The sequence below is a fragment of the Piliocolobus tephrosceles genome, chromosome 5 (genome assembly GCF_002776525.5).
Source record: "Piliocolobus tephrosceles isolate RC106 chromosome 5, ASM277652v3, whole genome shotgun sequence".
Taxonomy (NCBI): Eukaryota; Metazoa; Chordata; class Mammalia; order Primates; family Cercopithecidae; genus Piliocolobus; species Piliocolobus tephrosceles.
Window position 1 is genome coordinate 28,158,182 of NC_045438.1, and position 14,488 is coordinate 28,172,669.

Below are 14,488 nucleotides of genomic sequence, written 5' to 3' on the forward strand. Positions count from 1 at the left end.
GAAGGAAGGAAGGAAGGAAGGAAGGAAGGAAGGAAGGAAGGAAAAATAAGAAAGGGAGGGAGGGAAGGAAGCACTAACCAAAGGCTTTAAGTAGGTTATACAACATACCCACACCTCTTTTTTTTTCACTCTCAAAACTATAATATGAGGGATAACCATCAGTACTTTTACATTTTGGTTAGTTGTAATAAATTGCTGTGGGAAAAGCAGATGCTTCAGCCTGACATTTATCTATTTCAGCTTTATGTTTGGATAGATGTACTATTCATCCTATCTTTCATTATGAGTCATGACCTCTTCATAGATAATCAACTTCTATTCATCTAAGGCATTCTTATCTCACTATAATTTTATAATATCTACTGTGCTGTGACTCCTGATTAGTTCATAAATAAACTCTGTTTTTTTCCATGCATTATTAGAATTAATGAGTGGACATAGGTAAACCCATTAGTGTTTATTTCCTGATAGACAATAGGACTTAATCAATGATAGACACCTTTCCTTCCTGTTTCTGACATCAGAGTATTTCTATTCTTAATAAATTTACCCATCAGAGGATCTTTTTTTTTTTCAGACTTAGTATGAAAACAGTTTTGCTTCTCCTGAGGAATTTTGCTTATATTTATAGATACTGTATACCTCTTAAGAATCCTATTTGTATTCCCTGCTACACATAGGCTACTAAGATGCTTAGAAGTGGACTTAGGATGCACTGCATGGAACGTGACGGCATGATTTTATGTCTACTAATTCTTTTCCTAATTTACACAGTTTTTTTTGTTTTTTGTTTTTTTTTTACCTGTAGCACTATTTCCCTTTATTTTAATTTTATCTGATATTAAGATTTTTTAAAATTACCTAAATCCTCCTTTGAATTAAGTTGGAAATAAATAAGTAAATCGCAAAGATAGATATTTTACAATCATTTTCAATACTATGGGAAAGAAAATATATTGAAGTGATAGTGCATACTTTTGAATAAGAAACGAAAAACACATTCATCTGTAAGAATGCTCAGAGAAGTTCCAAATCCTATTTATACATAGGATCTGGAAATATATATATGTATATAAACATAAAAATGTATGTTTATATATGTCTATAAAGAGTGAAACAATTAAACTTCTCCTATTAAAATGATGCTTCCTTTCCTTTTTTGGCGGGGGGCGGGGGGGCGGTGATTTCTAAGAAAATCATATTGCCTAGCACTTGATAGATGCCTATGAGAGAAATGGAAAATGACAGCATTTTTAAATTTAACTTTCAGTAGAAAAATAATGGAAATAAAAATTAAACTGGACAGTTCACCATACAAAAAGAATGTTAATGAGGGTAAGTAAAGCACAGTGAAATAATCTGGAAAATAAGTAAAACTTTAAAACACTAATGATAAATAAGTGTTGTCTGAATTAAACTGAAAAGTTTTAATGGGCCATATATAATTTATTTGTGTCCCAATGAGGCCATATTTTTCTCCAAAACCCATATCTAAAATTTGTTTTTCATAATGAAGGTACAGTAGCACACATACCAAATACCCATTTGAAAGATGCTATCATTTAATCCAAAAAGATACTGAAGGACCATGTCCATTTTGGAGAGCTTGCATTTTTTTTTACATAACATGGGTTGCCACAAAAAGTTGGCCATGGAATAGCAGTTTATTCCATGCAGCCAATAGCAGTTTATTCCATAAGCAGCCAATATATTTGCTAAAATGTTTGTTCTTTTGGTCCTAATCACGTTGCCATCTTTTGGGACTATTTCAATAATAGTAATTGCAACAATTGATAATATCCAACCGGAAACAAAAAAACAACAACCTCATGACTGAGTTGCACAGTGATGCCTTTTAGAAACTTTATGGAGTATATGTTACATGTTTTGATGTTTTTCTTTTTTTTCTCATGTTTTTATTTTCCTTTTTACTGTAAGTTCTGGGATGCATGCACAGAATGTTCAGGTTTGTTACATAGGTATACCTGTACCATGGTGGTTTGCTGCACTTATAAACCCATCAAAAGAAGACATTTATGCAGCCACAAACATATGAAAAAAGCTCATCATCACTGATCATTAGAGAAATGCAAGTCAAAACCACAATAAGATAACATCTGACACCAGTCAGAATGGCAATTATTAAAAAGTCAGGAAACAACAGATGCTGGGGAGGCTGTGGAGAAATAGGAACCCTTTTACACTGTTGGTGGGAATGTAAATTAGTTTAACCATTGTAGAAGGCAGTGTGGCGATTCTTCAAAGATCCAGAACCAGAAATACTATTTCACCCAGCAACCCCATAACTGGGTATATACCCAAAGGAATATAAATCATTCTACTATAAAGGCACAGGCAAATGTATGTTTATTGCAGCACTATTTATGCAAAGAGATGGAACCAACCCAAATGCCCATCAATGATAGACTGGGTAAAGAAAATGTGGTACATACACACCATGGAATACTATGCAGCTGTAAAAAAGAATGATATTATGTCCTTTGCAGGGATATGGATGAAGCTGAAAGCTTCAGCATCCTCAGCAAATTAACGTAGGAACGGAAAACCAAACACCACATGTTCTCACTCATAAGTGGGAGTTGAACAGTGAGAACACATGGACAGCGAGGGGAACAACACACACTGGAGCCTTTTGGGGGTTGAGGGGAGAGGAAAGAGAGAGCATTAGGACAAATAGCTAATGTATGAGGGGCTTAAAACCTAGATGATGGGCTGGGCGCCGTGGCTCACTCCTGTAATCCCAGCACTTTGAGAGGTCGAGGTGGGCAGATCACCTGAGGTCAGGCATTCAAGACCAGCTTAGCCAACATGGCAAAGCCCCATCTCTACTAAAATACAAAAATCAGCTGGGCGCAGTGGCATGCGCTATAATTCCAGCTGCTCAGGAGGCTGAGACAGTAGAATGGCTTGAACCCGGGAGGTGGAGGTCGCAGTGAGCGGAGATTGTGCCAATGCACTCCAGCCTGGACAACAGGGCAAGACTCTATTTCAAAACAAACAAACAAAACCTGGATGACAGGTTCATAGGTGCAGCAAACCACCATGGCACATGTATACCTATGTAACAAAGCTTGCTTTCTTAGTACATGATCATTTTGCTAAAGCCATTTTCGTGTACCTTAATGATTTCTTCTACTTGTTTACAAATGGTTTTAATTTAAAGAAATTATGTATGCCATCCAAAAGATACAGCCATATTTGCCTTTTCCCTTTCTCTATCTGATGTCATTCTTTTTCCACCAGATTCTTCTCTGTAGAAGTTTAGCTTTGAGACTAGAGCACAAGAGAAACAGTGAGATTCTATCTCTCATTTGTCCCTTCCTCTATACTGCCTAGGCCCAGAACCTAAATTAGATCAAATTTCAAAAGATATCTCTTATGAAAGCTGATTTATATATATACACACACACACACACACACACGCACATTTAACAAAGAAAAAAATACAGCTTTAGCAGGTTGGGAAGTGGCATTTATTAATATCTTCATTTTAAAAAGTGAGTACAAATTTTGTCAGTTAAAGCCCTGGTTGCTGGTCCTCACCCCCAGAATTTCTGAGTCCGTAGGTTTGTGGTAGGGCCTGAGAATCTGCATTTCTAATGGACTGCAAGGTGGTGATGCTGCTGCTGCTTGTTTGGGACCACATTTTAGAACCACTGTACTGACCCACCTTCTCACATACCCTCTGCCTGCTCTGCTTGTCCTGCCTATGTGCAACTGTTTCAGGAGCTCTGCCCAGTGCAAAATTCTCTCCAAGAAAAGAAATTAATTTTCAGGATTCTCTATGTCATAAGGAGATCTTCAGATACACCCTTGAATGGTAGAAAATGCCTCTTGGCCAACCCAGACCCCTCATTCTAGAAGTTTTCAAAGGTAATATTATAGAAATAAGTATTCGGCTGACAAAAGAGTTTGAGAAAACATCTCTCTTAAACTCACTAAAAAAAATGTCCTATAGAACACACTCCAGGAAACTTTAGTATAAAACTAATAATATAACTGTGTAAATGTTTCAATTCACCATTTTAAACTTTTATTTGACATAAAATTCTTTTTTCAAATGAAATCTTGCCCAGAACACCAACCTATAAAGCAGATTCTTGGCAGAATAGACATCATTTGTAGAAAACCTGAAGCACCTGGAGAATCCTACGATTCCAAGGAGCACAGTTTGAAACCCCATTTAATGCATAATAAACACCGACCCTTGTGAAGGATGCTATGGCTGGAAGGTGTTGTTGAAGCCTAATTTATAACCCTTCTCCTAGAAGGGTTATAAGCCTAGACCAGAGTGCTTTTTCTTCACTCCTTTAAAAAATGAACACAGGAGAACTATGTGGAAATACGAGAGCAGGTTCATTTTCAGAGATCTCATCACTGAATGTATTTCCATACTCGGTATTTTTAAACTGACTGATAGCACTGCTGTGACTATCTTATCAGCAATGCAGAGCTTGTGTTTCCAGCCTCCAAGTGTTATGCTACAGGTCACTGGTTTTTTTTAGAGCTCTTACCAATTCTATGCTTTGACCTACTTCTTTATTTGTAATTCTTTCTTTCTTTTGATGTTAGAAACACCATGTTTTAATTGCTATAACCCCCAAAAGAAATAAAATACTGAGAAATATATTACATTTCCCCGTTACTGATTGTTGTCTTAACTGCCTCTGTGTTTCCCAACAGGAACACTCACGGCAAAATACTCTTCATTTGGAGGTGGTGGTACCCAGCAGGTGCTGAATATCATGTTTTCATGTGGCATTTTTGTTTACTAATTTACAAAATTTGTTTTACCCCCTGCAGCTGTAAATGAAAAAGCTATAAAACTAAATGAAACTCTAGGAACTCGAGACGAGGCCTTTGAGAGAAATTTGGAAGGGCTTCAGAAAGAGATTGACCAGATGATTAAAGAACTGAGGAGGAGAAATCTAGAGACACAAAAGGAACTTGCTGAAGACGAGTTGGTGTGAGTAGATGAGTTATTACTTTTTCATTTGACACACTGAGATTTCTAGATAATTTACAGTTTTCTAAATTTTTATCATATGTATAAATAAAAGATGCTTTGTTTTTCCAGCCTGGAGATGTTTGCTATGTTATCTATTATCTGTCTATCTAACTATCTATCAATCAATCATTATTTATTCATTTACTTATTTAATGATACTTTACCATTGTTCTAAAATGAAACAAAAGCATGTTCTTGCCTACATATAATCAAGTAAATGATCTTTTCTGGTGTTGCTCCTTCTGTAATTAGGCTAATGAGCTTGCTTTGTTGATCACCTTTATTAGGGACTTTTGGACTATCAGTTGATTTTTGTTTTAATAAAATTACCTTTGGATATACAAAGTAATGGCTTTACCATTCATGTATTGGCCAACCTATACATTTTATCATCTTAAGAAATGCTGAAAAGAAAAGTCATCAAATGATAAACACCTAATACTTTCAAATAAGAATTGGGAATGTGAGGGTTGGGAAAAGTGATAGAGATTTTACTCATGCTAAAGAACTTTTGTGATAGCACTCAATAAAATAGATACATCTCTACATTCATAGTCAGCTAACTTCAAAGTGGTAGTATTATTAATAGTTAAATAATTTATACTAAGCCAGCAATATCAGCACACCAGAGAACTTGTTAAAAATACAGGTTGTCAGACCCCATCCCAGACCTCCTGAATCAGAAACTTTGGGGATAGTACCCAGCAAACCATGTATTAACAAGCCCTTCAGGGGATTATGAGGCACGTTAGTTTGAGAATTACTGTCTTTCAAGTATTTAGAGTTTCTGAATGACTTGGAAATTATTACTTTAGAAAAACTAGGTAAGTTAAACCCAGAAAAACTTCCAGATCAGTCAGTTGGAAGAAAAAGAAACATAGATTAAAATCATGCTATTCTACTAGCATGACAATGACCTAGAATTCTGTTCACAGTTTCTAAGCAAACATACCAATATTCATCATTACATTCAAAGTAATAGAGAACAGGTCTCAGTATGATGAAAGAGGTGGACTGTTTGATTTTGGTATGTGAACTGAGTCATAAAACTCATAAAACTCATTTCATCAATCAGATTCCCAGAATGACATGAGACCCCTTCTGATTCAAAATGTCATTTTACTTACAAATTTAAAAGAATTTTTAAAAAAATACATTTTGCTTTTATTTTAATTAATTATAAATGGTCTCAAGTACCAGTTTTCAACTTGATTTAGCACAAGTGAATCTATTTTACATGTTTTCTTATTTTCTCATTCTTTTCATGTTAGTATCTCTTTGTAATGTGGTTTAATACCAATAAACCCTAAGGCAGTGACATGAGCTCATTGTCTATCATTGGGCTGGGGGTGGTTGCAGAGCTGCAGAAGGCCTTCTGAAAAAAGTGAAAAAGCTGTTTGGAGAGTCCCGGGGAAAAAATGAAGAAATGGAGAAGGATCTCCGAGAAAAACTGGCAGACTACAAAAACAAAGTTGATGATGCTTGGGACCTGTTGAGAGAAGCCACGAATAAAATCAGAGAAGCTAATCGTTTATTTGCAGTAAACCAGAAAAACATGACTGCGTTGGAGGTGAGTCTTAGGAGCACTTTTGTCTTAATCTCAGAAGGCTGGGGACTGTGGGGGCAGTGTTGAACATGGCTGGACTATTCTACTTGATGCACATTTATAAAGATCAAAAGTGACAACTCTGAAAGGGAACTTCTAAGAAACAGAACAAGAAATGACTTTTTTTGTTTTGTTTTTAATGACCAGTTACCATTGCTCAAAATATCAAATAAAATTTTGATAAATTAAACTGTTGAAGATATTTAAGAACCCTGTGATACAGTGGAAGAAGTTCTTTACAGGGAGTCAGGCGACCTTGGTCTCAGTGACAACTGTGCCACTTAACTAGACATACAAATTGGGCAAGTCAATGAACATCTGTAAGCATTGGTTCCCCAAATCTACAATGAGTGCATTATACTATAGCAGGCGGGGTATCTTCAAATATTCATATCATATTATTTTGCAGCTTTCCCAAACTAATTCACAGACCTTGTTCAAAGATCTTGCTGCCAAAGATCATAGAAGTTCCCTACACTTGCAAATTCAATCTAAGCACATGACAAATAGCTCAAGGAATTGAGACTAGAGCTTGGAAAACATTTGGTTCCCCTTTTTCTGTGCACTGTGTTCTATGTAAATGATCTTTTAAAAGGGACTAATAGGAACAGATCAGGTCTGGGTTATTTTCTCCTCCTTTTCCACACAGATAACAGTTATTTCTCAACTCAAGAAATTATGGGCAGCCTCTATCTTTTTAAGAGTGCTGATGGAACTAGAACTAAAACAGATTCCTCCATTATTATTTTCTTCTTCTTTTCATTTTCTTTCTTAATCATAACATAGTAAATAATCACTTTTCCTAAGAGTAAATTCAGCACATATAACAGCAGAAACCTGCATTTGATATTAATATTTAAACAACAACAACTTTCTCCCCAGCGACAAATTTGCCTTTACTGTTTCCAAAGTATCCGACTCCGGCAGGTCAGAAAACAGCAGCAGACCTATACGTCTTCTAACACATCATTTCACCTACAACAGTAACTCAGCACCCCCGGGCATATAGTATGTATGTAGAAATATTTGCCGAATGACAGTAACAATTGAATAAAATGAACCAGGATTTTTAAAATCTATTTATTTCATTTTCCTTTGGATTAAGTAGTAAGAGGATGAATTACATTTTTTAAAATATATTTTATTTCTGGGTCCCTCTTCTGGGACTCAGCCTTGTCATTCTGGTAGAAGACTGAAGAGGCTTACTTTTTTTCTTAACTGAGGCACCTAATCCTAACTAATTTGGAGTCTACTGATACGCTAGCAGTATTCCAGGAAAAGCTCCCTCCTGTGAGGCAGGATGCTGGGCCACTGTCCTATCACAGGATCCAGCATGATTCGCCCTGCTCAGTGACACACCAGCCGTGTGACTTACCCGAAGGTGCACCTCTCTATTTTATGGCAACAGTTTGAGAAATGAAAATTACCTGTGTGGAAAGCACAGTAAGAATTTGAGAAATATTTCAAGAAGAGTTATATGGCACAGTCAATAGTACCTTTAGCTATTCGTTTCTTTTAGTGATGTTTAAAACCGGAAGTCATCATTCTTGGGCACTCCTACAAATGCCTGGAGCTTATGTATAGTCAGTATCGAAATTCTAAGTGGTCCTTTTTGGATTTTCATTTTATGTGCCACGCTTAACTAAAGGCTTGTTAAAAAGTTACTGGATAAAATAGATAAACTAATTGAATTAATATGAATAAGGCCTAGATTATTTATGGTTGCTTAAATTACCATGGTTGCTGCCAAAATGGCTGAAAATCACGTGGAGTGTTTGTTAAGCCAGCAGGTTTCACGGGCTCCTACCCAGAGAGTCTATGTAGGCTGGTCTGGGATGTGGCCCCATGTCTGTATTCTAACACTCTCCCTGGGCTAATCTGATGCCTATACAGGTTGAAGAAAACTGGTGCATTACATCTCTTTGATAGAATAATAAGCTGCATTTTAAATAAATAACTCTCTTATGGCTGTGCCCACAATGAAGGTGATATAATGAAGACCCAACTCAAACACTTTTTATTTATTTTAAGGTGGTATGTAATTTTCTTTTTAAAAATTTTATCAAGCCTCTAATTCATTCAGGAAGCATGCTAGACACCAAAATTGATTGTGTCAATGATGAGGCCCCTCAGAGCAGCAGCCTCGGTGTAACCTAGAAACTTCTCAAAAAGATGAATTCTCGGACCCCATCCCCAAATGATCAACTCAGAAACTCTGAGAATGGGGCCCAGAAATCTGTGTTTTAAAAATCCCTCCAGTGACTCAGATGCAGCCTCAAGGTTGAGAACCACTGGTATAAACAATAAAACACCATCTCTGATTACTTCAAGTAACTTGTATTTAGTATTTAGTGGGAGGTACACATAAGCAAACCACTCCATACAGTACCATAATTGTCACAGGGGTAAGCAAAGGAGGGAGTCTAAGTCAACCCTGAGTTTAGGAAGATCTTTGTAGAGGCCCTGACACTTGTGCTAGATCCTAAAGGTTAAGTACTGGGCCACAGAAGAAGAAAGAGAAGAACATTCTGGAAGCTGGGAAAAACATATACAAAGGCATGGAGGAAAGAAAAGGACATTTTGGGGGAAAGTTCAGTGGTTTGACAGGCTTGGAAAGAAGACTGCATGTGAACGACTGAAGGGATAGAAAGACAGAGAAGATAGGCAGAGTGCAGACCTTCAGTTCTAAGAGAATTGCATTGTGAGACTAATCTAAGTAATTGGTTTTTATCCTGACAGCTATAGGAAGTGATTGAAATATTGCAGTTATGGGTTAAAATAAAATATTGCAGAATTTGAGTGGTTCACTTAAACTGAAGAAATGCTTTTGTATTGGAAAATCGTGTGATATTAGGCTAGAAAAGTAGGCTGAGATAATATTTATCTAAATGTCTGTCAAGTACCTACCATATCAAGGTACTGTCAGTAACCAGGGTATTTGAGGTTGAATAGAAATGATTCCTGGCCTCAAAGAACTTAGAATCTTCTGAAAAATTCAGACATGTTAACCTTTCACTCTACGTAATACTATGATAATATTGACTGGGAGATTCAGCAAAAGTTTCACAAATATGACAGCATCATAGCAGAAGTGGAGAGGAATTGGAAGAAAGACAGAGCAGCAGGAACCCCAGCCAGAGCTTTGGAAGTGTAAGGTGATCTTAAGATGTTTTCAGTATAGCAGAAAAACTTTCAAAAGCTACGTAAAAGTCTGGCTCCAGAGAAGGCTCTGGAATTTGGAGCCAGATCATAAAAGGCTACTAGATGGTGATGGAGTTGGAAAGGCATTTCCAGCAATGGAGAGAGGGCTGAGGGAACTGGGGACCTCATGGGCAGGAGAGAAGATGAATAATTCAGTGAAGCAAAAGAACATGTATTGAACAGTCTATCCCCAAATCTACCATTATAACCTTGCCAAAGAAGGCAGTGTGGATCAAGTAAAGAGTAAGTTGCTACATAAAGATTACACAGGCCAGCCTGGACAACATGGTGACACCCTATCTCTATAGAAAAATGCAAAAATTAGTCAGGCATGGTGGTGCATGCCTGTGGTCCCAGCTACTTGGAGGCTGAGGTGGGAGGATTGCTTGAGCCCAGTAGTTTGAGCCTGCAATGAGCTGTGATCATGCCACTGAACTCCAGCCTGGATGACAGTGAGACTCTGTCTCAAAAAAAAAAAAAAAGAAAGAAAGAAAGAAAGAAAGAAAGAAAAGAAAACAAGAATAGACAGTAAGAAAGCTTTTGCAGGTTCCTGAAGAATCTACCACACCAACACACCACAAAAAAAAGAAAGAAAGAAAGAAAAAGAAAGTGTTCAATTTTCCAAGCTCTGGAATAAATTAAGATATAATTGATTACAAGTTAAAAGTAGAAATATAATCAACCTTCATATCCAAACAGAATCATTGAGCAATTATACTTATGCTATACTTTTTGCAGAATAATTCTCCCTATATGTAGGCCTTCTTTCTGTTTCTTAAATACTCTAGGTTTCCTATATTAGGTATTTTATATGCTACATCATTTTCTATCTGTCCCTCTCTTTGTTTTTATTGTGCTCATCTAATCTTTCTTTAAGAATATATTATACATTAGTTTACTCATTCATTTTATCTCTCCTCCAGACAAGCCATGAGGAACACGTGTTCTTCCTCACTTCATCCCCAAATGCTAGAACAGTATCTAGCAAAGGCAAAACAGATTTCTTTTCAGTAAATAAAGTGCATAAAACAAACCCAAATACTCTATACTTTTATCAATATTTGTGAGCTCCCAATTTCCATCTTTCCTTGGTTCAAAGCTGGAACCCATCAGTATCTAATCCGAAAATAAGACACCTCCAAAATTTCTTTAACCTCATCCCAGCACTTTGGGAGGCCGAGACAGGTGGATCACGAGGTCAGGAGATTGAGACCATCCTGGCTAACATGGTGAGATCCCATCTCTACTGAAAATAGAAAAAAAAAAAAAAAAATTAGCTGGGTGTGGTGGCAGGTGCCCAGGAGAATGGCGTGAACCCGGGAAGTGGGAGGCGGAACTTGCAGTGAGCCGAGATCACACCACTGCATTCCAGCCTAGGCAACAGAGCGAGATTCCATCTCAAAAAAAAAAAAAAAAAAAAGTATTTAACCTCTTGATCATCATTTCTGATTGAGTATGATAAGAAGCACATTTTGATCTTTGCATGACACTTAACTCCCTAAAGTGACTCAATTAGAGCTTTTACAAAAGATTCTAAGTCACTACTTTATTGAAATCAAAATATATATAGCTCTTCAATTAACACGTGTGGAAATATTCTCCATTTCCAGTGGCACAGCATTTTAAATTACCTCGATCCATTAATTCGAGCAAGCCACGTTGTAAAATATTCTTGTGTTTCTGTACATGCTATACTTTAACTCAGTTCATACAAAAGCTAAGGGCTAAAATTGGCAGTTGTGTAAAAGAATGTTAGACCCTTGGAAGATAAGATATGACTTGTAATCAGGGACATTGTAATCAGGGACATTGGGACTGTTCCTACATTTGTTGTCTGTGAAGAGTGAATGACATATCACTACTTCCCCTGAATTAATGATGGGAGTAGCTGAATGAGCCAAGTGTCACCAGCACAAGTCCCAGGAATTGACTCCATGTTCTTTTTTCTTTCTTTCTTTCTTTCTTTTTTTTTTTTTGTAGACAGAGTTTTGCTCTTGTCACCCAGGCTGGATTGCAATGGTGCAATCTCGGCTCACTTTAACCTCCGCTTCCCAGGTCAAGCAATTCTGCCTCAGCCTCCCAAGTAGCTGGGACTACAGGCATGCACCACCACAGCCAGATAATTTGGTATTTTTAGTGGAGACAAGGTTTCACCATGTTGGCCAGGCTGGTCTCGGACTCCTGACCTCAGGTGATCCGTCTGCCTCGGCCTTCCAAAGTGCTGAGATAACAGGCATGAGCCACCATGCCTGACCCATTTTCATTTATTTACTAAAAAACATTTATTGAGGAAACTCATCTAGGTACTAGAGATAGTGGTACATAAGACTGTCTTTATGGAATTTGTATTACAGTGCAGGAGACAGTCACTAAACCAATAAACAAGTATAAGATATGACCATAACGTCTGGATGCATGGGCTGATATACATAAATTGTTTATTGATATGTAATACATGGTATGTTGCATGATATTGCATAATACATTCAATGTGTTGTCCTTCATTAACAATGTATAGTTCAACAGGCTATGTCTTTCTGCTAGTCCCTGTACATGTATCTGTGATGCGTTGGTATTTCTGATCTTTATTTCATAATCTTTGTTTTTAGCAACTCCTGGCAAAAGTAATCAAGATGAATCAATCTATATAAAAAAGAAAATAATATTATCTATGTTTCTATAGTTTTCGACCACTCTATAGAATATAATTCAGATAAATGAGTTCTAAGAACAAAGTAAGGTAATTATAATAATTAAAATTACAGTGTTACTGTGTGCCAGGCAGTGTTTCAAGCTAATTCTTCCCTAATTTTACAATGTCTATCAATCTCATGGGGTTCTTGTTAAAATTCAGATTCTAAGTCAGTAGTTCCTAAGAACAGATCGAGATGATGCATTTCTAATGAGCTTCCAGGTGACGCTGATGCTGCTGGTGAATGGGCTGCACATTGGGTAGGGAGGGACTAAACATTTTATATGAAGCTAAATTACTTCCTTAAAGTTTCATAGCTTAGGAGTGAGCAGAGCTGGGATCCCAAACCAGGAGGGCTGTCACTGGGATGTAGCTTTTAATCACTGTGCCCTAGTATATAGAGATGGACTGAGACAAGGATGGCTGCTATTTTAGATAGGTAATCAGAGGAGTGGCTGTTACCAAAATGGAGGGAGGAAACAAGTCAAAGAGCAGGAAGAGCACATAGTGGGAAGATCTGCAAGTGCAAAGGCTTCGAGGCAGGAACTAGATGTATGTACCTGGCAACATACTGAATTGGTTGGTGAAAGTGAGGAAAGAAGGGTATGAAATTAGCACCAGCCCAGTGCAAATTTTAAAAGTGTGATTTCTATAATAGATGAGATAGTATTTTCATAGTCCAGGACCCAGGATCTATCGTTAAGTAGACAGGGGTTTAAATCTTAACCACACTGTACTATTTTACCTTAAGGAAATCATTTAATGTCTTAGTTCATTTAAGCTGCTATAGCAAGAGACCAAATACTGAGTGACTTATATGCAATCAAAATTTATTTCCTATGGTTCTGAAGGCTGGGAAATCCAAGATCAAAGTATTGGCAGATTTGATGTGTGATGAGGGACCACTTTCTGGTTCACAGACACCATTTTCACTGTGTCCTCACATGGTGAAAGGATGAACAAGCTCCTTCAGGTCTTGTTTATAAGGACAGTAATCCTATTTATGAAGTCTCTGCTTCATGACCTGGTCACCTCCAAGGGCACCACTTCCTAATCCTATCACCTTGAGGATGAGGATTTCAACATATTAATTATCGGGGGACAGAAACATTCAGACCACTGCCCTTTACTTTTTCGATTTTCCACACATGTAAAAAGTGATCAACATAGGATCCAAAGAGTTGGGATAACAAAATGCTTATAAACTGTCTGGTACATATTGAGATCTAAATAAATTAGCATTATTGTCTATTTAAAAAAGCCTATTAGTGGTCAAAGCTTAAAATTATAATTGATGCAGTTAAATCTGTAGGTAGAATGGTGATTTCAGGCATAGGAATGAATCAGAAGTATAAAGAACAAAATAAGTAAAAAATATGCCCCAAATGGAGAAATAGCAATATTTGTCTCTCATTAATTTTACTCTTCCAGGCCAGGATTGAGTTTCATGTAATTTCGAGACAAGCTATATGTCCCAAAGAAAAATTATAATCTATTCTGCCATGAAACAGTCCATTAGGTTGATTCTTCCATGTGATAGTTTCTCTATTTCTTAAAGAGTACTTTCCCTAAGTTTCCTTAAAAATCTCACTTCAAATTTCACAGAACTCCCATTGAATACATCTGCTTATGTTTGTGCTCACAAAGTACTCATTTGTATATAGATTCTAGAATTCAATATGTAGTACCAATGTAACTATTCAGCACTTATATTTTAGTTAGAAATGGATACTCCATCTTTCTTTTAAAGTAGTTTTAATTCCTCAACTAGTATCGCATAACTTTTCTTTGCTTGGATGACTTTCTCACAATGAGAAGGAGAAATAACCTGTACAAGCCTCTACATAGAAGAACTGTTGAAGGACTGGCTAAGTAGTTTATATTATTCTCATCTAGCCACATTGTCAACATGATGTACCTTTTTTGCCAAGCTTTTATTCAAACAGCTCAGGAAAGTCTG

General features: G+C 36.9%; 1 protein-coding gene across 1 annotated transcript in view; it reads left to right on the plus strand.

Moving 5' to 3' along the window:
• Positions 1-14,488, plus strand: part of LAMA2 (laminin subunit alpha 2) — a 509,807-nt gene that overhangs the window by 379,580 nt on the left and 115,739 nt on the right. The window contains exons 37-38 of the mRNA XM_026454995.1: positions 4,825-4,987; positions 6,389-6,599. Of these exons, the coding sequence (XP_026310780.1) occupies positions 4,825-4,987; positions 6,389-6,599 (374 nt within the window). The remainder of the gene's footprint in view (positions 1-4,824; positions 4,988-6,388; positions 6,600-14,488) is intronic.